Below are 25,151 nucleotides of genomic sequence, written 5' to 3' on the forward strand. Positions count from 1 at the left end.
AAAGTTTGGATTTGTCGTAAATAAACTCAATTTTCACTCCCTTCGCACAAATCATCTTTTTTTGGAACTGGTAAAAAAAAAAAAGAAAGAAAGAAAACGAGCAAGAGCCTTGGGATGAGGAAATTGGAGGAGCGTGACTAATACACAGGCTCCAAAAATGAAACGAGGAGGCAACACACGGTACCTACTGATCTCAGCAGCAACGAGCATGAACTAGAAAAGGATCCTCTCCTGAAATACGCCGAGTGTCCGAAGGCCACAGAGGAGGAGCAGTGAGTGACCGACGGAGCTGGCTGTCCCTGAGCAAGGACATGCACGGAGCCGGAGCCTTCGGGATGGGTTCCTCTCCAGCGCACGTGTCTGAGTCCCTGCTGCAACTTCCCCGCATGCCCCAGGCTGTCTTGCTAATGGAGAAACCACTCTCCTTATTCCCCTGCTCCAATGCCCAGAACATCTTTGGGCCACGTTGAAGGGCTTTGGTTACCCCGTTACCAACAGTGGGGTTATACCAGAGCCCCCGACCCTGGTGTAAGGCACGTTCTGTACTAAAGGATTTTACCTTTAGCCTTTGCCCTCGGCTACTGGGACTTGTCTCCAGGACCTGGGAATGTCCTGCCTGACAAGAGTGTCTGTTTTCCTGGGGATCTTGGCCACCAAATAGTCTAACAGCATGATTTAGGGCCGGGGGTTCGGGTCATGTGGTATCTGCCTAACTTCCCAAGAGGTCAACCACGAGGGCAGCCAACCAGGTCTGCGTGACTGAGCACCAGTAAAGACTTCGGACACCGAGACTCAGGTGAGCAGCCCTGGTGGGTAACACTGCATGTGCGCTGTCACCAAGAAAGTCAGGTGTCCTGATTTCAAGGGGAGAGGACAGCTGGGAGACTGTGTTTGGTTCCTTCCCGCACTCTGCCCCCTGCACCTCTTCCCTGGCCACTTTTAATCTGTATTCTTCCCATGTAATAAACGGTAACCGTGAGTGTGAGGGCTTTTCTGAATACTGTGAGTCCTTCTAGCAAATTACTGACCCTGAGAGAGGTCCTGGGACCTCCAAACGCTGCAGCTGGTGTCAGAAGTGGGAGTGGCCCCGGGGACATCTCCCTCCAGCTCCACATAAGCCTGCCCTCACCACAGGCCCTTTGGGGAGCTCAAGAGGCCTACGGTGGCCCGGAGAGGAGGGGACAGGCTGTGATCTGGGTCCTGCCCCTCCCTCCAGTCCTGATTCTCTGACATCTGGGCCTCACGGTGAAGGGGCAGCCTTCTCCTACCCGCCGGAAGATTCTGGAGCCAGCGCCCAAGACGTCGCCATGACCACATGAAAACATGATTCATGCCCTGTGTAGAATCTGTGTTTCAAAACGCTGAGGAGAAAGCAGAAGTAGGCAACGAGACAGAAATAGGCACATGCAGATGAAATGAGCCTTTTGTCTGCACAGAACTTTCTGCCAGAGACCCCAAAATGTGGAGATGAGGAGGCAGAGAAGGGTGTGTCCTGCTTAAGGCGCCCTCTTCCCAGTGTGATCAGAGCTGGGGCTCTGAAAGCTTCTCAGGGAACCGGAGCCCTGGGAGGGAGGGCCCTGAGCCCAGCAGCTGACAGCCTCTGCCCACTGCACCCGAAGGCCTGGCCAGCTGCTCCCCTCCCACTCAGGAAGTCCCACACATGTCTGAGTTCAGACCTTCCTGCCACGCCCAGCGCTCTGTCTCTGACCTTTGAACCTACGGTAGGGGTGGTAAACTGTTTCTGGAAAGGCCCAGAGAGTAAGTTTTACGTTTTTTGGGGCTGGAGAGGAATCTTTGTCACAACCATTCAACACTGCCCTTGCAGCCACAGACAATTTGCAAACAAGTGGGCATGACCATTGCCAATAAAACTTTATTTACAAAATCAGGCAGTTGATGGGTTTGACCCTCAAAGTATAGTTTGCTGACTTTTACCTAGAGAATAGCTCCTACAGCCCAAAGTTTCACTGAACGCCCTCTGCAGCGCCCTGTCCCCGCCCACCACGCTGTGCTGTCACCCGGCCCCTGGGCCCGTTTGCAATCTCTGGGACCAGTACAGCCAGATTTTGCAATTAAAACGCAGGTTACCTGGTTACATGACCATGTCAGAGAAACATGGATTTTTCTTTCTTCTTTTTTTTTTTAAGTATAAGTATACCCCCATGCAAAATTTGGGACATACTTATACCCAAAAGTATTTGTTGTTTATCAGAAATTAAAACACAGCTGAGCACCCTGTATTTTACCGGGCAGCCCTATCTGGGGGTAAAGAGGTCCAATGCATTCCATGGAGAGCCAAGCTCTCTGCTCCTGCCTCAGGGGTCGGAGCCTCTCCTGAATTAGTAATTCTGATAAAGCCTTTGAGAGAGGGGAGGAGAGAGAGAAAGAGAGAGAGGAAGAAAGAGAGAGATAGAAAAAATTGGTCCATCAAGGGCATCTTGTTACCCAATTCATTTGTATCAGATAGCTACTGCTGTGTCACAAATGACCACAAACTGAGCAGTTTGAAATAGCACCCACTTATCAGCCCCACAGATCTGTGGGTCAGAGTGCAGGGTGGCATGGCCTGTCCCCTGCTCAGGGTCACACAAGCTCACATCAAGGCAGCACTGGGCTACGTGCCCCTCTGGAGACGCCGGGGAAGAATCGCTCATGAGCTCACTCAGGCGGCTGGCAGAATCCAGTCCCTCATGGTTGCAGGACCGAGGTCCCCACTTCCTTGACACGCGGCCACCTCCCTCTTCAAGCCCTGTTGCATCCTTCCTGTTTCAAGACTCCCTGGCTCACTGCTGCATCTCTCCATCTTCCTGTCTCTGTGTTCAAGGGCACCTGTGGTTACACTGGGTGATCTCCCTATACCCGTGACCTTAATTACCTCTGCAGGGTGCTCCTTGTGTGTCAGGGGATGAATTCAGGGCATCGTATCACACCATGATCATAGCCCGGGAACTAGGGGTAGGACCTGCTTGGGGGCCATGGTTCTCCCCCACATCACCCACAAGACAGGGACACACACTGCTGGGGACGCAGGAATGCACTGGACAGGCATGGTCCCATCCCTGGAAATGACTTGGGAGAGAGTGGTATTTGCAATGCAAACGCCTCTACTGTGGCTTCTGGTCCCCAATAAATGCTGCTTTGGGGCCCACTGTGGAGTTTGCGGCAGACATTCTGCTCCCAGGACCCTAGGGTTAGCAGGTCATCATAATTTGAAAGCAAAATGTAGGGCACTGAGCTGTAATGAGATCCCAACACCACGTGGGCAAAGCCCAGGCAAAAATACGTCTCCCATTGCTGCAACACACCCAAGACCAAAACATCCAAATTCGTGTGGCCCTTCGGGGCTCCTAGTGGCTTAGCTGGTTCATTTTCATTTGACGTGCCTGGGGCTCCTATATGTCACAGTGACTTGGGGGCCAGCAAACCCAGTGACATCGGGTGGCCATAAGGTCCAGCCGTGGAAGGCCTGTGTGACCGCGACCGCTCTTTCCATCCAGCGTGGCCATCGTGTTCCACAACAACCCGCCAAATAATCTGCATCCACAAGCTGTCCAGCTCCTTAGCCTAAATGCACACGCCGTGGCACAATTCACAAGCAGCTCCGTGGGTCTCAAACCAGCTGTGCCCAGACCCAGAGAAGGGGGCTGAGGGGTTCCACACAAGGACTCCACCACGTGGGGAAGAACTCAGAAAAGCACTCTGAGTACTGAGTCTCTGCTCTCCCCACGACACCTGAGTGGAGGTGGGAGGACGGCCCGTGGGTCCCTGGTTAGACCATCCCCACGAAAGCAGGCTCTAACCACTTCCTGTGAAACTCCCTGCTCCCATTAATTACATTTTCTGGGTACCCAGGGATTCAATTTTGTTCAGTCTCCAGATTTACAAAAGCAGGAAAAATAATGGGCCAATATCTTTTAGATTAGAAGCTCGGCTAACGAGGTTTCCGTGTCACCATGCCAGTGTCGTTTGATGAATGGGGATGTGATAGGAACACAGGTTGGGAGGGGTGTGTGGAAAGAGACGGCGAGACTGGGAGTGGCCCACCTCCTCCACCTCCTGGGGTGCGATCGGGAAAGTCGGAGCCATCCTGAGCCCCTGACCCACACCTGTTGGAGGGGAAGACCCGGGGTCCAATGCTTCAGGTGGACACAAAGGTGCAGGAAGACGATGGATGCATGCCACGTGACACATCGCAAGTCCCTCATAATAGTTAGCTGCTGTTGTTACTTTATGAAGATTGTCAACATGTTGATAGTATCGTTATTATACGTTGGACCTCGGTTCCTTCTACCACCAAATACGCAGAATCACCCACGTCTACTCACTCTGGTGAGAGCAGTGGAAGGAAGGCATGGGATGGAGTGTGAGGCAAACTCTAAGACACCAACCAGCAAGTGTCACTATGCCCATCATCTCTCAGAGAAGTGATGATGGAGAAGGTCCAGGATATTTTCTCAAATGATCCGCATCCCAGGACATCCCTTTAAAGATGTTTTCCAAAAACTTAAATCCCCAATATTGACTTAGTTTGTCATTTGTTTTGACCCCATCTCCAAAAGGGAGAGGGAAAAAGAACATTCTGGAAAACTGTTCCAGCTAATACAGGTTCGCCCCTGCTTTCCCACGTTGTCCTGACCATGTTGTCTAGTGAGTTCTTGGGACAGGAAACCACAGACGGATGAGGCTGGGGGGAGACTTCTGCCTTGTCTGTCACTGGGCAGCAACCCACAGGGGATGGCAGTTTCCTGGAGCCAGAAGCCGAGCAGGCACCCTACTTCTGTGCCAGCAAGACCCTGCTCTCACTGAAAAAGCGACGGGCTCAGCAAACCAGGCCACAGCTGGGAGCTCCGAGTTCATGGCATGTGGCTGGGTCAGGGAGGTCCCATGTTACCATGGGGTCCGGGCTGGCATCTTGCTGAAAGGATAAACGTCAGCTGAGGCGTTTTTCAATAGACCACACAGCTCAGCTCTGAGGTCCAGGAAGAGGGGCAGCAAAAGTCACTGAGAATAAGATTCATCCCAGGGGCAATGGCTTTAATTCACTCCCCAAATGGCTCATAATCCCTCTTTAGTGTAGAGCTTACAAAAAGCGCTGCTTCTCGCCCGAGCCTCCTCCCTGGGGATGTGTTAGGAGTGAAGCCAGAACAGCTGCTCAGCACCCAGCGCCCAGCCCACAGGCAGCGGGGGCCTGTCTGCTCTGTGACGGGGTGGGGGGCTGGGCTGGCGCTGTCACTAAAGCCTGGTGCTTTTCATGCAGCCACCCTCCAGCCAGCCTATGGGGGGGGGATATCCCTTCCTTCAGATGAGGAAACCGAGCTCTGAGGGACCATGGGAACTGCCCAAGACCACACAGGACGTGCGGCTGTGTCTGAGCCAGGTCGCTGCAGATAAAAGCCATGTCCAGGAAGCATTGGCACCTAGGCACGCACCCAAAGGATCGAAAACAGGGGCTGAGAGAGACACCCGGACACCCACATTCACAACAAGGCTGCTCACAAGAGCCAAAAGGTAAAACCACTAAATCTGTCCATCAGTGGATGGATGGATAAACAAGAGTGTCCCATCCATACACTGGAACAGTATTCGGCCACGAAAGGGCACGGAGCACTGATTCACACCACAACGTGGGTCAGCGTCGAAAACACTGCGCTGAGTGAAAGAACCAGACACAAGAGGTCACCAGTGTAGGATTTCATTTATACCAACTATTCAGAACAGGCAAACCATAGACAAAAAGCAGACTGGTGGTTGCCGAGGGCTGGGGAAATGAGACAGTGGGGAGTGACAGCTAACGGGTACCAGGTTTCCTTCAGGAAGATGAAAATATTTTGGAAGTAGCTAGTGGTGATAGTGGCACAATATTACGTGTGTACTAAATGCAGCCAAAATGTGCACTTTAAAAGGCTTAACTTTTATGTTGCACAAATTTTACCTCAATAAAAAAAATTAGAAAGTGTTGGCTGAGTCTATGTCCCTCCTGTGAAATCCAAATATACCCTGTGGCAACTGACATAAATTGCACCTGCTTGTGACTCAGTAGGATTCTGGAAGTCCGACACAAGAGGGAGTTTAGAACAACAAGAGGGGCTGAGGGAGATTACGGTAGGGGTAGGTGTGGAGCCCACCCTTCCGGTTATTTCCCAGGCCTGCAATGGACTTCAGTCTCTCACTGAAAATAAATGCGGGACCATAAAAGGAAAGCAGGGCCCAGCAAAGCCTGGCCACTGCAGGCTCTGCCCATGGACGTCGGCCCTGGATACGTCTCCCAGGCGGGGGCTCCTGGCTCCAGGCCTGGCACACACAACATGCAGAACAAGAAAGAGACGTGCCCGCACTCTCCCTGGGCGTCCCCCTCCCAGAACCGGGACTGGACAGCAGAGCTGCCCGTGAGTCTGGTCAAACTCCTCTTGGAGTCTGTGGGCGCCACTCTGCTGACTTTGTATGACCGTAGACAAATTGCTTAACCCTTCTGCCTCAGTTTACCCATTTGTGAAGTAAGGCTAATGACATTTCCTGACCTTGAAGGGCTGTTGAGAAATTTTGTTAATTAAAGTTTCTGAACTGCTTGACACCTGATGGATGAAAAGGGCAAAGCTTTATTAATCGGTGATTTTCAAGTCCACTGGTGCCTTCCACCCACTTCCCCCATTGCACACACTCCACACACACACCTACATGTACACACACACATACACACGCTCCCCATGTGTGCGTGCCTGCACACACACGTAACAGTTCTCTTCCTAAGCTACTTTAAGGAGGGGGCTTTTAGCTGTGTCACCACACAGGTTTGGAGCCACAGGTGGACAAAGGAAGCCGCCCCCAATGACATTACTAGGGAAGAAAACAAATTCCCCGAGTCCTCCCTCTCCTGTCCGCAATCTCCACGGTGCCCCGGTGCTGTTGATTCACCACCCTGCATCCCAGGCTCTTCCCAAAATGCAAACGTGCAGCGTGGGCAGGCTGACGAGTGTCACCTGAGGGGCCTCTGAGGGGGAGAGGATGCAGAAAGGGGGTGGAAAGCAAGGTGGCGTGGTTAGAGCAGGCCGGGCGCTGGCCCCGCGCGGTCCTGATACAGCGTTTTCCCGAGAGTAACTGGCTGAAAACAGACCGGTCGCAGGGCAGCTGACCGCAGCCCTGTCACTGGGCGCCTCCGCAGCCGGGGTTTCCTCCGGCCTCCACCCAGAGCTCCTGGCCTCCGGGTTTCTGATCGTCCTCCAGGGGGCCCCCAGCACATGACCGAGGGGCCAGCCAGGACCCGAGGCTCTGCCCGCAGTGACCCCCCAGGTCTTCTCACTCCCCCAACTCCCAGCAGTCTGTCTCCTCCCAGGTCACTCCCCAGGGTTGTCTCCCCCTTTCCAGCTGAACACCCACAGGAGGAGTGGGCAGGGCTTCCCTGGGACCTTCGCTGATGGCCCAGCCTGCAGGACGGAGCTGGAGTCCTAGCTGGCGTCCAAGGCCCCCACTCTGGCCCTGGTGACCTTCTCAGGCTCCTCCCTCCCATGGCCCCCCACATGCCTTCCTCCCCAGCTACACAGAAGCTGGACACTGACCCAATGTACCTGCTCTGCCCACCCCTGAGCTCCTCCTGGGGCAGGGACCTGGGGGTGAGTCTGCAGTAAGTCGGTCAACTGCCAGGGGCCTCCGTGTGTCCGTCTGTAAAGCACGCACACCTGAAGTGCTCGAGAGACAGCAGCCATCCTGCTCCCTCTGCCTGGATGCACCTTCCTTCTTGGGCACACCTGCCTGCCTTCTACTGGTCCTCCCAGGTGAGGGTCAAGTGTCACTTCCTCCAGGAAGCCTTCCCAACTGCTCCAGTAGAGCCACGTGCTTCTTTCCCTGTGGCTCCTGCAGGGCCCGGGAGGGTTCTCCTGTCTCCGTGCCCCAGCACAGCACTCAGGAGCCACTCCATCAGCACCTCCATCAGCAGGGACTCTTCCGTGGCCTGCAGGCCCGGAGCCCGCCTGGGCTGCAGTCCTGGGCCAGCTGACCCTTGGGAGACCACCCGGCTGGCGGGCACTAGGAAACCACAGCCCTGGCTTCGCCCATGACCCTGGATGCCACAACCTGAACAACAGACGCCAGCAGAGTGAGCTTGGGGCTCAGGTTTTCTGGAGCATCGGCCTCTGTGAAGAGAATCAAATTAGCCTGAAAATGCTGAGGGAAGGAGGAACCTGGAGCGTGAGAGCAAAGAGACCTCGGGCAGTGACGAGCAGTAAATTAGCCGAGCGAGGGCTCTGATCGAGAGGCGGCAGTGCCCCTGCCAGCCTGCGAGGTGTGAAGCCACAGCATCCAGACCCAGCACCTAATGGGGCCACTCCATCAACATTTTCTGGGATTGTGAAAGGTGGTGTCACAAAAATAAACATGCTTACTCTTGTCTTGCATAATTGGCTCCCTAAAGAATCTGTGCCTTCTGAAAGCCACCATGTGCCTCAGCGGGAAGCACAGCGTTTCCCAGCATCTGGCACTGTCCTGAATGTTCCCTCTACAAAAAGAGGGGGTGGGCACAGCGAGGCAAGCGGGTGGGCGCCTAGTGGGTCCTTTCCTCCTCATTGGAACGGACTTCTTCCCAAGTGCCAGAGCGCGGCCTGAAGTCAGCTGGGCCGGAGGCCAGGCCTTTGTCACAGGCTGGCCTGGTGGTTCCGGCAGGTTCATTGCAATACATAAAACAGAATGCCCGGCCTGGTAACTGATTCCTTTATAGAAAACCACTTTGAACAAATGGTGTTTCCATGCCGATGAAGCCCATGGGGCGTGCCCAGGGAATCTCTTCAGCCTTGCCCAAGACAACTTTTGGCAACAATTAGGGAGATGGACTCCCCAGGGTAACATTTACTTTAGTTCGTGGTGGCCATGGGTCCAGGAAGGCGCACATGGGACTCTCGTCAAAGGTGAGCTACCTTATATAGAACTCCAGTAAAAGCACAGCGGAGCCACGTGGGTGTCACCCAAAACATCGTCTAAAGAAGCAGAAGCAGGCTTGCCAGCTGTCTCCCAGGGCCACACTTGACCTGTCGGAGGACAACGCTTGTGACCCACCCCAGCAGGAGGGCGTTGCCCTGGGGGTCTGCAGCCAAGGGTGGGTGCATTTGTTCCTCTGTGGCTGCCCAGTTGGGCCCCAGGCAGACCCCCAACCACATGGATAGGCTTCTGTTATCACATGGGCATTCCACGCCCGACATCCTTACTACCAGTCTCAGAACACCCGATGGTCAGGAAGTGTCCTTCCCAACCTCTGAATCCCGGGTGTCCATATGTGTCCCCCACCGAGCCAGGCAGGAAGGAAGTTGACCCCTGGATGCTGGGCTCCAATCCCATGCTTTGCTGCCTGCCTGGGCTTGGCAGATGTGGAATTCCTTAAACACATCCAATGCCCATGTATTGTCTTCCAGATGTAATGGTTCAGAGGACAGACGCTGGAACTAGACTGCCTGGGTTGGAGTCCCAGCTCTGCCATTTACTTGCTGTGTGACCTTGGGCAAGTAACTCAACTTCTCTGTACCTCCTCTGGAAAAAGGAGGTAATGAAATGCCTACATTGTAGCAATGCTGTAAGGATGAGTTAAGATGTGTCAAGTGCTTCGGACAGTGTCTGGTACATAGTAACCACCACACAAGCGCTCACCAATGTTATATCTATATGCCTCCATGAAGGCGTTCAACCCGCGGCTACCGACAAGCATATCTTCCACCCTCCCAGGGAGGAAGGGACACTCTGTGACACTCGGGCTACCATTTTCCCATCCCATGCCCAGAGCAGACATGATGAGTGGTCTCTGGGCACTTTTCCCTCTCAAGCATCAAGGAGAACTCAAAAATCCTTCTCAAAACAGCTCAAGGAAGGAATTACCAAACAATCGACACTGGTCCCCAGACCTGAGATCTCTTCACCACCCCTATGTCTGGGGAGCCCCTGCTCTGCACACCAGCTGAGAAGCTGGCATCTGAGAGCAAGGACTCTGGAGGGCCAGTTGGGCCATGACTCTTGTCCACACACCTGGGACCAGCTCAGGAAGGACGAAATCACGTCCCTCCAAGTTCCCGCTCCCTTTGGAACAGTCCCTACCCTGCACCGTGCGTGGTGTGGCTGGGGAATGGATGTCCCATGAGCTGCGGTCTTTAACACAGCGCAACCTCATTTCCGGTGAGCTCCGGCCTGTGCTCACCGACCCAGCACCGTTCCTCTCATCTAAAAGGATCCCCCAAAGCCCTTTGCTATAATCTGCTGCAGGAGGGTGGGCTTCCTGAGCTGGCACCACTGCCCCACTGGAAGGAAACACAATCCAGAATACACACAGCTGCCACCTAGCAGAGGGGGGCCGTTTGCAGGGCCACCCACCAACCCCCTCTTCGCCACTCCCAGGCCGCAGGCTCCTTCCTCCAGGCATGGGGACCACACCCAGGCCAGCTGGCAGCCCTTCTTCCTCTAATGAGTCCAGGTGTCCCCTCCAGTATCTTTGCACCAAGACACAACGGAAACCACTGTACTCGGATTTATCTCGTAAGATGCAGTGCCGTGGCGAGGCACAGTTGTCATTCAACAAATGTTTATCACATGAAAAATGAACAAACAAACACGGGCTTATGTGTAGTCAGCTCTTCCCTGTGGCGCCAACGGAAGGAGCATATGGAAAACCAGAGGTGGAATCCCGCGTCCCTGGCGCGGTACATTCCCACCAACCCAATTCCATCTGCAGGGCTTGTTGTGATCCCCGCAGCATTTCTATCTGTGGTTGTCAGGTAGCCGGGATGGGGAGAAAAACAAAAACCCTGTGCCCACGAAGTCCTGCACGCAAATGTTCACAGCACCAACTGCAAAGCAGGAATGGCGACAGGCCCCTCAACAGGGGAACCGCTAAACCAGGTGTGGGATGCTCAGAAAAGGGATGCAGCTCGGGAATACCGAGGAAGGAAGGGCCTGCTGGAACACAGCTCAGTGGAGCAAACCAGACAAGAGACGGCCGCATGCGTGACTATAGGAAATGCCCAGGAGAGGCAAGTCTACAGAGACAAAAACCACATTAGTAGTTGCTGGAGGCTTGGGGGGCAGAAACGGGGACTGTTAGTAGCACAAGGGGTCTTAATGGGGGTGATGGAAATGGTCCAACCTGAACTACGGTCATGGTTGCACACACGGTAAATTTACTAGAAATCACGGACTTGTACACTTAAAATGTTATGGTAGGTAAAGCCGACCTCAACACACACACACACACACACACACACACACACACACACACACAGTGGGCAATCCGTTCCACCCAGTTATGCTAAACCCAAGTTTCTCAATGTAGTCATTCATTCACTTCCGCAGTTTAATTTCGAGACAACTCTCAAGAGGGCCTCCCTGGAATTGGTGACATATTTATTTTTAATTATTAAATAGACTGAATAACAGTATCTGTGTCATAGAGATGTTTTCCTCCCTTGGTGACATTTCATGAATCCTTTGCTGCAAAACAATCTCTGATTTAGACGACCAGCCTTTTACTTCAAACTGCAGGTGCCCGAAGGAACTGTGGTTTTAGAGGCAGCTGGATACAGGGCTGGATCCTAAAAGTGTTGACCTGATGTCACAGCAGCTGGGTTCTTCAACTTTCATTTTATTTCATTTCATTTTTGTTTTGTTTTTCCCAAAAGGGCAACCTGTAAGTTACAGGAGTGAAAAGCAAAATTCACATAAAACCCGGGAGCCATAAGGGACAGTGGAAGAAACATGAATGGACCTTGGAGTCTATGAACCCGGGTTCAAATCCCAGCTCTCCCAGTAACTTGCTGTGTGACCTTGGACAAATGACTTAACCTCTCTGTGTTTTCCTTTGTAAAATGAGAGCGACAAGACCTGCCTTGCAGGGCTGCCATGAGGATCCTGAGGACTGAGATGATGTAGATTGATTGGGTCACTTAGCACAAAGCTTGGGTTATGGAAAGGTCTGGAACTGGGGTGCTCTAGGGCCTCCTCACAGGACGTCAAGGACAGAGTAAGACAAGTCATGAGTCTAGCTCATGGGGTCTCAGAAGCACACAGCAGAATCTAACACAGCTTCCCAGTGCATCACCCAACTTCACTCAACAGCATTTATAAAGCGTGTGTGCACGTGGGCGCACACACACACTCACACACACTCCAGTTCTTTCATCATAAAGACCAAAATGAGGCGAAAACAGCAAAGCCACCAATTACCATTCCGTTTCACAACCTTGAGTCTCATGTGTTACTGATGTAGAAAGAAACCAGCTGTTCTTGATTTAAAATCCTCTGAGCGTGGTCTTGAAGCCACCCTACGTGCCAGGGTAGGAAAGTGGGGCTGGCCCCAAAAAGGCTGCTCTATTTTCGGAGCTGACCTAATTTATGTGAGGATCTGGACAGCTCTTCTTATCCAATAATTATGCACCCGGTCATTTATCACTGTCACTGATGATGGATCTCATAACGTTAGCAACACCGCACGTTCAGATGTTGCTGTATTTGCATTCTCCAAAACATGGCAGAATCACAACATGGCAAATTTCATAAAGTAATTGTTGCCCCCTTTTCCCCCTTTCCACATCACCAAATCCGAGTGCATGTTCCTAAAAAGGGTGTACACACACACACACACACACACACACACACACCGAAAATACAATCAGGTGCTAATCTTTGACAGAGAAGTAGAGAGTATTTGTATTTTTTCATTGAACCATTTATTTTAACTGTAGACGCACACATGCTGTAAGACTAACAGACAGATCCTGTGCCCGGTACCCATTCCTCCCAGTGGTAACATCTCACAAAACCTCAGGTGTTATAAGCAGAGGGATCCTCACTCACACCATCGCGTAGAAACCATTCTGTCCCAAGAAGCCCTCAGGGTGCCCTGTCACAGCCACAGCCTCTCCCCTTCGAATCCCCACCTCATTTTGACCCCTGGCAACTTCTACTCCCTTCTCCAGTTCTATAATTTGGTCACTTCATGTTGCTGTGGGGTCATCACAAGGGTATGTGACCTTCTGAGAGAGGCTTTTTTCACTCACATAATTCTCCAGGGAGTCACGCAGGTTGCTTCCATTCTCATTGCTGGGTGCTATTTCATGGTGTGACGGTGCCACCATGTTTCACATTCATCATGAAAGGGCATCTGGCTTGGTTCCAATTCGTGACTATCACAAATAAAGCTGTTATAAACATTCGTGTGTGAGGATACATTTCATTTCTCTGGCACAAATGTCCAAGAGTGAAACGTTCAACCGTACGGCAGGGGCATGTGTCCTAAGAAACTGCCACACTGCTTTCCAGAGCAGTGGTAACATTTTACCTCCCACCAGCAGTGTGAGTGGGACAGTTTCTCCACATGCTCACCAGCACTGGGTGTTGTCAGTATTTTTTATTTCAGCCATTCTGATAGGTGGATAGTGGTGTCTCATTGTGGTTTTAATTTGTACTTCTCTAATACATGATAATATTGAACACCTTTCCACACGCTTTTTTAGTGTCCAAATAAATATCCTCTTTGGTGAAATGTTCCTTCAAAGCTCTTATGTGTCTCTAAGTGGATTGTTCAACTTTTTCTTGAGTTTTGAAAGGTATTTATGTCGTTTAGATACTAGTCCTTTGTCAGGTATGTGTTCTGCAAGCATTCTCTTTCACTCTGTAGTTTGTCTTTTCATCCTCTTAAAAGACTCTCTCACAGAGTAAATTTTAAAATTTTGATAAAAATCCAATGTATCAGTTCTTCCTTTTATGGATTGTGCTGCTGATGTCAAGTTGAAGACTCTTGGCTTAGCTAGCCCCACATCTTGAAGATTTTCTCCTTACTTTTTTCTAAAAGTTTTATAGTTTTACATGTAATTCTATGGTGTGTTTTGAGTTTTTTTGTATAAAGTATGAGACTTAGGTTGAGGGGTTTTTTGTGTTGGTTTTTTTTTTTTTTTTTTTTGGGGGGGGGGGGTGGATGGCTATGAATGTCTGGTTGTTCCAGTACCATTTGTCAAAGAAGGTATCCTCCACTGAATTTGCACTTTTGCCAAAAATCAGTTCAGATATTTGTGGGGGTCTATTTCTGGACCCTCTGTTCTGTTGCATTGATCTATGTATCTAACCCTAAATTGATACTACACTGTGTTCATTATTGGGGCTCTATAATAAGTCCTGTATCCAGAGAGACCGAGTCCTCCCCTTTTATTATTCTCGTCCACAGCTGTTCTAGCCATCCTAGTTCCTTTTCACGAGTTTCAGAATCATCTTATCTATATGTACAAACATTTTGATGAGAATTGTGTTCAACCTCCACGCCAGTTTGAAAATTCACATCCTTACTATGTCTACCTTTCCAATCCATGAACATGGTATGTCTATCCATTTATTCAGACCTTCTCTGATTTCTTTCTTCCGCCTGTGAATCCTCAGAATTGTCAGCATAACATGTTTTGTTAAATTTACACCAAAATACTTCATTTTTGAGTGATTGTAAATGGTATGGACTTTTTCTTTTCACTGTCCATGGGATCACTGCTAATAGAGAGAAATGCAATTCATTTTTGTACATTTATCTTGTATCCTGCAACCCTGCTGAACTCACAGTTCTAGGAGATTTTATAGCTTATGTGAGATTTTTTTCTATGTAGACAATCATATCATCTGCAAAGACAGTTTTCTGTCTTCCTTTCTGTATGTCTCTTATTTCCTTTTCTTCCTGTATCACCCTAGAGTTTGCAGCATTATATTGACATAAGAGTGGTGACAGTGGACATCCTGCATTGGTCCTGATCTCAGGGGAAAGCTTCTGGTTTCTCAACATTAAGTACGAAGTTAGTTGCAGCCTTTTGGAGATGTCCTTTATCAACTTGGGGAAGTGCCCCTCTATTCCTATGTTTCTGAGAGTTTTTCTCATAGATACGTATTGAATTTATCAAACGCAGTTTTTCTTCTTCAGCCTTTTCATATGATAGGTTGTATTTACTGATTTTCAAATATTGAACCATCCTTGCATCCATGGAATAAACCTACTTGGCCATAGTATAAAGGTCTTTTTACATATTGCTGAATTGCATCTGCTTAAGAGTTTTGCTATTGTATTATTATGCTACGCTTTTTGGGGGAGGGGCTATTTGCACAGCAATATTGTTCTATCGTTTTCTGTTTTTGTTTGTCTTTGTTTGACTTTGATATCAGAGTAATCTCAGCTTCATAAAATGAATTGAGAATGTCAGTTTTTTAATAGCACTTTTCTGATGCCAGGCTTTCCTCCCTGAAATCTCCCCTCCCTCCAACGTAAACATTCCTTTTTTCAGAACCAGGCAATAGCAGGAAAATGCCCACAGGGCCCTGGCACGCTATGACCCATCAATAAATAGTGAATTCCTGAGAACCCACTCCTGGAGCCATGGTGATTAGCTGCCCTCCTCATCTCTCTTTTGCTAGAATCTTCACAACAGCTAACAGAACCTGTATGTCAATTTGAAGAAGTTGCACCATTGGATTTGGCCAAAGGAAGGCACTTGATCTGCTCTTCAGTCGCCACAAAGTTCCATAAGTTTGAATATAGGGATCTAGTAAGAATGAATCTGTGCCCTACTTTAAGTCAGTACATTCGAAATGATTTCAATGGCATCAAAATGGGTGTCCCCGGAGCTCAGGGAGCTTGCCATTTAATTTAGGGCTCCCAAATTGTGGAATTATCCCACAATGCAAATTCTGTACTTTAATCCTCAGGAAAGGGTGGCCACAAATGACCACCCAGGGCGCCTTAGCAGACCACACTCCCTGCCTGGAAGCCCTGCCTGGTGAGGGACTTTGCACTTAGAAGGGGCACCAGCATTGTTTCATGAAGACACAGGGTGGGCTTGTGGTTGCAAGGGCAACCCCGCCAGTCCCTCCAGAGCCCCCTTCATGCCTGTGCAGCACTGAAACGCAGCCCATCCGCCCACTCAGACCCAGGTGTCTCTGAGCAGCTGCGAGCAGCCAGGCTCTGATGTGGCACGTTCCACGCTTACTCTCAATCCTGTGAATACGGCCAATTTCCTCTGCAGGAGGTTTTGTTCTAAAAACTGGTCTCTTCACCTGGCGTTGGAGCTCCTGAGAACACGTGCTCTGATACCCACTGGCCCCCAAACGCCACAACACATACTCACATGCACACCCACCACACGTGCACACACTCATTCACACATCACACACAAACACACACTCCCCCACACACCTCCAACTGCATATACACCCAACTGCACACTCTCCAACACACACACACACACACACACACACACACACACACATTTCTGGAACAATGTTCCGACAGGTTTTCATTCAAACAAGGCCTTGGTGAGTCACTGGCTCTCGTGCTCCCATGGGCCCTGAGACAGCTGGACTGTCATCATTGGTGACAGGTGCCAGGGTGCAGGGTGCAGGGGACAGGAGCAAGGCCCCGCCCTCAACGACCCGTCTGGTCGTTGAATGTGCCTCAGGAGGGAGCGCTGGCTGTCTGCCACCCCACGTGTGTTCATTCAGGAATTCAAGAAGACGCTGGAAACATTTCTCCCAGGAGGTCAGCTCTCCCTGCCAGCAAGTCACCTGGCCTGTTTGCTCTTGCACTTGCTGCTCTTACCTCATCATCAACTGACCCCAGGCTCTGACGCCTGTGTTACAAGTGATGAGGCTTTGTCACTGCCTACTTGGCACCCCAAGAGTGTTTTGTCACCATCCGGTGCAGGAAGTGCCCCAGCAGGTCTCAATGACCTGTCTGCACAGCCTGCCATCTCCCTCTGCAGGCTGCGGGCCCCCTGAAAAGGCAGTAGCTGCTCCCCACCCAGCTCATTGTTCTGCCTCTGCTTCCGGCGTGACCTGGCACAGAGATGGCACTCGGCGACCATCCACTGTTGAATTAGAAGGAATGCCAGCCAGGCTGGCCCTCCGCGGAGCTCGTGCTAATGGAGCAACAGTGCCAGAATCAGACACTGGCTGGGGGGGTGGCAGGCTCCTCAACACTGCCTTTGCTCACCTCTGAGTTTCCCCAGGAAAGAGTCCAATACAGCAGCCTCAAGCCCCACGTGGCTCCTGAGCACCCCAAATGCAGCTAGCCCAAAGGGAGATGTGCTGTGGGAATAAATGACACCCCTGATTTCAAAGCCCAAGCACAGAATAAGAAGGTAACATTGATACTCATCAGTACTAGTTTATATTGCGTCCACACTGAAATGATAGTATTTTGTGTGCATTGGGTTAAATTAAATGTATCATCAAAGTTGAGTTCCCTGTTTTGTTTTGTTTCACTGTGGCTACTGGAAATGTTCCAAGTACAAATGTGACCCATATTATATTTTTATCGGATTGTGCTGGTCTCTACCCTGAGCATAGTATTTGGACCCCCCCACAAACTGTTCCTCACACTGCACAGAAACCCACTCAATTCTGGGTCCGTGGGGCATCTACTGATGCCCCAGTCACTCAAGAACTAAGGAATGAATTAAAGGTGTGAGTGAAAGGAATGAAAGCAGAGATCAGGGCATTTTCTGTTCTGTGGACATTTAAAGCAGACATGTTTTATTAGAGTCGCCATGCTGTCCATTACATCCTCAGGACTTATTTTATAAGTGGGAATTGGGACCCTTTGACTCCCTTCACCCATGTCACCCAGCCCCCACCCCCGCCTCCGGCAACCACCAGTCTGTTCTCTGGACTGCAGGTTTGAAAGTTGCTAAGAGACTAGATCTTACACGTTCTTATCACAAGAAAAAAAAAATTCTGTAACTGTGTGTGGTGACGGATGTTCACTAGAATTATTACGGTGATCATTTCCTGATATTTACAAATATTGAATCATTATATTGTACACCTGAAACTAATGTTTGCCGATTATACCTCAATTGAAAAAAAAGAGAAAAAGCAGGCGTGTCTTATCCATGTGCTGTGCAAATTCTGCTGCTCACCTTTGGCTGCTCACCTTTGGGACAGGAGCAGAGGTGCCTTACGGTGTGTGCGGGTCACTAACTTCCCTCAACATTCTCCTACCTGCGTATCATGGACTCATATACCGACCAGAACCTTCTCTTTCAAATGAACTGGCTCTATCTCTACTTAACCATTTCCTGGTCCCTGGTAGGTGTATAAACTGTCCCCATCCCCGAGAAAGCCACGAGGAAGGGGAGATTTCAGCCCAATAAGTTTGCCTTTCTGCCCAAAGCCCCGCCACGCCTCCCTGTCCTCCCTTGGTGGCACGTCAGCACCCCCATCCCACTGCCCAACCTGTGCCACCTGCCTTCATGCCCTCTTCCCAGACACTTAAAAACTGGATGCTCTCACTCCTACCGAACTGATAACAACTGAAAGAATTCAGTGAGGCATTTTTTCCTGAACATGTCTGCATTCCAAGTATAACTCAATCCTCGAGCCAAAGGAATGAATCTCTAATGGTGGAATTGTGAACACCAGTAAGCCAGGGTGAAGAAATGATATACCTATTTGAGTCAGGACAGGCCCTAAACTTAAGACTGGCCTTGGCTGAGCATTCCTTTCCTAGGTCTCAGTGTGAAGTTAGGGACAATTGACGACAAGGGCAAGACTTGATAAAGTAAGGGCACTATGCCATGTGGACACAAGTACTTATCTGCAGATATCTCCTGAGCGTTTACCGTGCACCAGGCACTCTTCACAGGAGGTGAAGAATGAGACGCAGTCCATACCCAGGGAGCAGGACTCCTCTCCAGTGCAAAACAGAAACCCATGTGCAGGTTCCCAAGTTTCCCCAGTGGACACACCCCCTTCATCACTGGCCAGCTACGAGGCCCGGGCATGCTTCTGATGCTGCCCCTTCCGGAAGCCCCTGAGGTCACACACAGCCAAGCAGGACTCTTTCAGCAGCCACACTGCCCAGGCAACTGTCGACATGGGGCTGGAAACAGTAGAGGGGCAGACAGGCAACGGCCCTGCCAGGCCAGCTCTCCTTGGCCGGCCACCGAGAGAAAGTACAACAACTGGCAGAAGTCCCAGCGAGTGGACAGAATAAGCCCAGTGAATGGCGGGCTGGGGAGGTTGCAGCACAGATGGACCCAGCATGGCTGCCACCAACCTTTCCCTGGGTGGAAAGAAACAAAGGGACACCCTTTTGCAGAGTGCACTCATTGGATGGAGACGCAAACACAAACCCGAGCCCCTCCCCACGGCCACCCCGTGGGTCCAATGCCAGACCCCTGTCTTTTGCCAACATAGGAGCCCTCCACTCCGGGCTTTCTTTGGGTCACATTGGAGATGTTTGTCATCTGTGAAGACCCCCACAGATGAATGGTGGGTTTCTGGCTTCTCACTGTCCCCAGGGTCCTTTCCAAAGGAAGAAGCTGGAGCCCAGCCAGCACAGCTCCCAGAGCCAGTCCCAACGAACTCGGCCAGCCCAGAGGCTGCTGGGAGGCAACTCCACAGCTGCTCCACCCCGCCCCACAGCAGCAGCAGAAGTCTGAGTACTTATCACACTTCTGGAAGGGCCTTCGGGGACTGGTGTTGAAGAAACACCCTGCTGTTCCCGGTTGATTGCTGGGGCACGGAGTGCTGCTCTGACAGGGCGCTAGAGCAGCCAGCCAGGCCAAATCTGAGCCAGTTCAGAGATGGAGGGACACCCAGGGAGCAGCGCCTCCCACCCGAGGACCTCTGGAGCTCCGATGGGCTCGCTGCAGCCTCTGACTTTCTATTAACTGAGAGTTAATCCGAGTTATGTAACTGCCACTCCCCGCTCGCAGCCTCATGACTCACGGAGTCTAGAATTCCTGGAAGGGGGTCTTAGACAAAGACAGTCAGTCGAGTTGGCCGCCTGGTCTGTGGGCTCCAGCTGCACAGAGCCCTGCTCCTACCTCCCCCTCATGTCTGACTGGCATCGGGCAGGAGAAACCCTCTCGAGCCAGACTTCAAACACAGAAATCTAGATCAAGGATATATTTGGCTTTCCAAGCTAATCTTTACATCAGTTTGGTCTCTATTGACTTGTAACCCTTTGAAGAAGATTTGGCAACTACGCATGGAAGGCAGATGACTCTTACGTAACCCCAGACAGGACCCCTGGGCTCTGGAAAGCTGTGCAGTGCTGGTCGGGCTGGGGGTTTGGTGTTTGCCCACTTCATCGTGACCCAGGGTGTGGCTCTACCCACATGCTGTGGGTGCCCTGTGGGTTTCCCGAAAAGAACCCAGAAGATGAAGGACTCAGGACACACACCCGGCCCACCTCTGCCAAACACCTGGATGGTCTCCAGGTCAGTGGGTGGGGACGACGAGGCCGAGATGGGGTGTGCTGTTCCCACTACCATGTGAGCGACGCAGGCCAGGAGGCTGCAGGAAGCAGGGGGGGAAAGCAAGCTGTTCCCTCCCCAGGGACCTGGAGACAGCCGTCTCTGAAAGGTGTGGAGCTGTCTCTGCTTCTCAGCTGCCTGCCCTGCTCCCTATTTATCGCCTCCTTCCATGCACAGAAGAAAAGGAAGCAGGTAATTGATTACAATGAAATCAACAGAAGGGGAAGACTAGGGGGAGCCTGCCAGCCCCTCCTCTGCTTGGACAGTGGATCCTGGAGGTGGGCGTGAGGGTCGGGGGTGCGCCCATGTGGTGGGAGATTTGAGCTGCCTCCTAAAATGGCGCTTCATTCCAGCATTATTGTCCCTGACGAGCTTCACAGCCACTGACACTCCATGGGTTCCAGGGGCAATCAATTCGGTGGCAGCAGCTGGAAACGGGCATGAGCCAAGATTCACCAGGAAGGCCATGTCTGTAGACAGAGCGTCTGACTTGGTTCTCTAAAGCCACTGCACAGCCCCAGCTGCTGGAGGGCTTTTCAGGCAGGGCTGGTGACAGCCAACCCACAGGGTCCCTGCGGTGAGGCCCAACTGTGGCACAGTGTGGACAGCACTGTGGGGAGAGCCGTGAAGCACCCCATGAAAAAAGAGAGTCGTATGATGTTGTCACACACCCTATCCCCACCACACATGCGCCCCCAGGGCCATCCAGACATAAGGGGCCACCGAACCTTAGGTTTGGAGAACAGACAGAGCGACCCATAGGGACACAGCCTGGCATCGGCGAACCATCACACGCTCTCATAAGGACACCTTGCAAATGCCTGGCGGGCTCCAAGCCCGACAGCAGCCACCTCGAGAGCTGCAGCCTCAGAGGCCACTCACCACCAGGCCGCCACCCTCGGAACCGCTACTTGCTGAGTAAGCGCCCCCCTCCCCACCCCCCACACACAGCTGCCCCTCGTGCTCATTTATGTCCGGCTCCAGGGCAGCTGCCGCCTCAGGAGACCCCTGCATCCATGCTGAAGGAAGGTATCTTCAGAGCTTTGTTATGGCCCCACCAAAAAGGCATAAAAACAGCTCAGTAAGACAGTCTGCTTCCCCTCCTAGGAGGAGAAGGCTCCAGGCACAGCTCTGCTCAAAGGCAGAAGCAAAACGCCGAACCCAGACTCCGTCTCGGAAGCCAGTGCTCACAGTCCCTCGCTCAGGCAATGCCCAGAGCTGCCTACTGTCACCTGGGCTCCAGGTTCAGTGCTTGCCTGACATCCTGAGGCTCCAAGCCTGGCAGTCGGATGCCCCATGCTCACTTGGGAGCCATGGAGTAAGCAAAGGTCACAGCCTGACTTCAAGAAAAAAAGCGCTTCCCAGTTCTCCAGCAAGCAATCTTGGCTCTCAGGTAACGTTACCGGGTGCCTGTCGTGACGCAAAAGCACAGAGACCCTCCATACAGCCCTCCTTCTGGCCAGGGTACGGCTCCACCGTGTGACAGAGCTCACTCCTGTCAGCCTCCCAAAAAGGTGACAGCTCATCCTTGGAGACCCACTTAGAGAAAATCTCTTGTGCTAACACCAAAGGAAAAAAACAAAAGGTCAAACTTCAAAATCACCAACAGAACTATTTCCTAAAGCAAAACCCCCAACAGATCTCACTTGGCGATGTTTTAGAACGCGGTGTCGGTGAATTCTGAGCCAACAGAGCGCTCACTGTCTCTGCTATTTACTCTCCTCGCCCCTTATCAAAATGTACTAATCTTTCTACCTAGCAACTTACTAATAAAAAAAAAAAAAGATGTCGGTTCAAATAACTTGCCGGCGGTCAGCCAGTAACCAACTGCCAGACAGCGGTTCAGGAGCTGAAGGTGCGCACAGGTCGGTGGGGACCAGCTGATCTTTCCCAAGGCCCCCGGGTGGGGGGCGGGGGGCTGGGATCTGGCTGAGACCCCGAGGCAGAGGGCAGGGCGCCAGGATGGGTCACCGGCAAAGCTGCTCGCTCCATTTTGTCTGTTTCCAGAACCTTATCTAGCCCAAGCACACGACATCGATTCAGGCCGAGCCAATACCCAACACCACCGGTCTCACCATTAACCTTTTAGAGCCCACGCCCGCAAAGAGACCCGGCAAGGAATGCCGCTTCCAGTAAAGGGCCAATAATAACATTTAACAATTTTCACCAGATGTTGTAAATAGTCTACTCCTGGAGAGGGGAATCGGCTCATAAAGCGAGGTTGGCTAGCAAACGCTTGGCGAGCTCAGCCCCCTTCCGATTTCTCAAAACCAGGACGCGTACCTGATCCTCCCTGGGGCTCACTCCCCCGGCTTTTGACCGCGTAGCGGTGGGGGCGGCTCAAGCAGCCGGCTCCGGCACCAGCGGCCCTTTGGTCCCCAACGCGAGAGCGCAGTGCATCCCAGTGGACGAACTCGGGAACGCACGCCGGCTTTCTCCGCCTCCGCCTACGTCCTCCCGGCTCTCGGTAGCAACCTGGGACCCAAACGCACCAGCTCCGCTCCACGGTGCCCCCCGGCAGGAGGGCGACGGCTCGGAGGCAGCCTGCCCTGCAAGTGGACAACTGTGCCCTGCCGGGTCCTAGGCCGCCCGTGGCAGGGGTTGAAGCCCGAGCGCCACCGCAGGCGAGCAAAGTTTGACGAAAAGGGTCTTCCTGGGTACCCCCACCGCGGGCTCCAGCCTCCAAGCCCCTTTCCAGCTGGACCTGAAGCCCGGGACACAGACAAGCCCCGGGGTGCTCCCACGGGTGTTTCTGTTTGGATCGAGGGGGGGAGAATGCCCGTTCGCGTTCCCCCAAAGTCCCACGGTCTCCCGCCCCAGCTGCCCGCCAGCTGTGCGCGCCCGTCGGGCCCGGAGGTCACCGGCAGACAACTGGATCGGCAGCTGGAAGCCCGGGAGGGCCCTGCTCAGGCCCGGGCCCGGGGCAGAGGAAGGGCGGGCGGAGTCGCTGTTTGGTTTTGTTTTCCTTCAACTCCGCTTGCCAAGCTCTCGCCCGGAGCCGGGAGCCCTGGCTTTCCCCGGCAACCCCGGCCCCCGCCCTGGGTCCACGGTCCGCCGCGCCCAGCGGCCCGGGCTCCTCGCTGCGAGCCCCGGGGCGGCCGGCCAGGACACTGCGCTGCTGGCGGCGCGAGCTGCGGGCATCCTTGCCCGGACCCCGGACGCGCGGAGCCCAGGAGAGTGGGCCGCTCCCTGCGGAGCCGCGGAGCTCAAAGCTCCGGACTGGAGCCCCGATCCGGCTCTCTGTGCACCCCGGTGGCCGCTCGCGGAGAGCGAGGAGGGGTCCCTTTATTTGCAACACTGAGGAAAGCGCCTTTCAGCCCAGCCCAGCACCCACGCACTCACGCACCCACACGCATCCGGGCGCCGGTCGGGTCGCTCACCTGAGTCCTAAAAGCTGTTGAATCCACATGGTCACGTTTCGGGGAGCGGAGCCTCAGACCTTGCTTGCCCCGGCCATCTGCGCGGCGCCGTATCCCGCTCGCTTCCGTCCCACGGCGCCGGTCTCTGGCTCTCGGTCCGCCGCCGCCCGCCGCCCGCCGGCCGCGGGGCGCAGAGCGAGTCAGAGCGCGGCCGCGCGGGGCTCCATGCCGGCCGGCGCGCCGCCGCCGTTGGGGCGCATGGCTCAGGCGGGGCGGCCCGCGGGGGCGCACATCCTCCGGCCGGGGTTTGGGGCTCGCGTGCCCGCTCCGGGAGGCGACCCAGCGAAGGCGGCAGCGAGCGCGGCCGGCCCGGAAGGGGCGCACTCCTGCGCTGCGGCCGCGCGGCAAGGGGCAGCAGACAGGCTGCTTCGCCCTCCGGGGTGGCGAGGAGGGAGGCCCGGCGGCGCCGCCGCGCACGGTGCGTGTCTCTTGCCTCCAGTCGGAGCCTCGCGCCGAGAGGGCGACGTGGTCAGGGGTGGGGGTGGTGGGCGGCGATGCGGGAGAACACCGGTCGCTTCCGCACGCCTCCGGGTCAGGGGGCTCTACCCGGGCTCCGCGGCCGGCCCGCGCCGCTCAAGTTGGCCGGGGGCTCCGTCTGAGCGCTCGCTCTGCAGACGGCCGCGGCGCGGGAGGCGGGCAGGAGGCGGGCACCGGAGGCGCGCTGGGCGAGGGCGCCGTGGAGCGCAGGGCGTGGGGACGCGCGGCGGCGGCGCGGCGCCGAGGAGGCGCGCGGGGATCCCGGGGCCCCGCCGCCCGCGCCCACCGCGCCCGCCGCAGAGCCGCCCGCGCCGCTCGGCCGCCTCCCTCCGCGCGTCTGCCTCTCCGCGCGCTCGCCCCCGCCTCCTCGAGCGGGTCCCAACTCCGCCCGCCCGGCCCGGCTCACGTCACCCGCTTCCCCGCCCCTCGAACTGGAGCCCGAGCCCCCAGCCCGGCCCCGGCTGCCGTTCACCGCCCCGCCTCGCGGGGGCCCGACTGGCCGGGCGGGGCAGTGCCTGGAGCGAGCGACACCGCAGGCGGGGCCCCAGCCGCCCCTTCCCTATCCCCGCCTGATCCTGGTACCCGCTTTGGGAAAGGCTCAAGAGAGGCCTCGGGCTCCGATTGGACCGCCGGGCGCCGCCGGATGGTGTTGCCACGGTAACCAGATGGCATGCGAAGCAGTTCGAGGTACCGACCCGGTTACGGGTGAGCCCAATGGACCCGGAGAGCTGATTTGGGGAGGGGGCGTTCCCGAGAGAGCGGTCCGGGGGCGCATGGATCCCGGCTGCGCGAAAAGTTTCCTCCAGATGGAGCTGCACCAAGGGGCCGCACAGGAGTTTGTGGAAGGCCGGGAGGGTCCGCTACTGGAATTCCTTCTCTTTCCACTGCCTGGTCCCCACCTCGCGCCCTGGCGGAAGAAGTCATTGCGTTCCGGGTCGGAACCCAGCACCTTCTGCCCGAACCCAGCCCGGTCCTGAATGCAGAAGTTCCAACAGCCCCCACCCGG

General features: G+C 53.8%; 1 protein-coding gene across 2 annotated transcripts in view; it reads right to left on the bottom strand.

The window, feature by feature from the left end:
• AJAP1 (adherens junctions associated protein 1) overlaps positions 1–24,446 on the bottom strand; it is a 103,178-nt gene extending 78,732 nt beyond the window's left edge. Inside the window, exon 1 of one of the 2 annotated variants that reach the window (XM_074334206.1) lies at positions 23,630–24,446. In XM_074334206.1, the coding sequence (XP_074190307.1) occupies positions 23,630–23,658 (29 nt within the window). In that variant the 5' untranslated portion in view covers positions 23,659–24,446. Of the gene's footprint in view, positions 1–22,532; positions 22,666–23,629 lie in introns of those variants that run through there. The other variant, XM_074334207.1, reaches the window with a different exon arrangement.
• Between the last annotated feature and the right edge of the window lie 705 nt (positions 24,447–25,151).

Source organism: Rhinolophus sinicus, linkage group LG06, assembly GCF_036562045.2.
Source record: "Rhinolophus sinicus isolate RSC01 linkage group LG06, ASM3656204v1, whole genome shotgun sequence".
NCBI classification, from domain to species: Eukaryota; Metazoa; Chordata; class Mammalia; order Chiroptera; family Rhinolophidae; genus Rhinolophus; species Rhinolophus sinicus.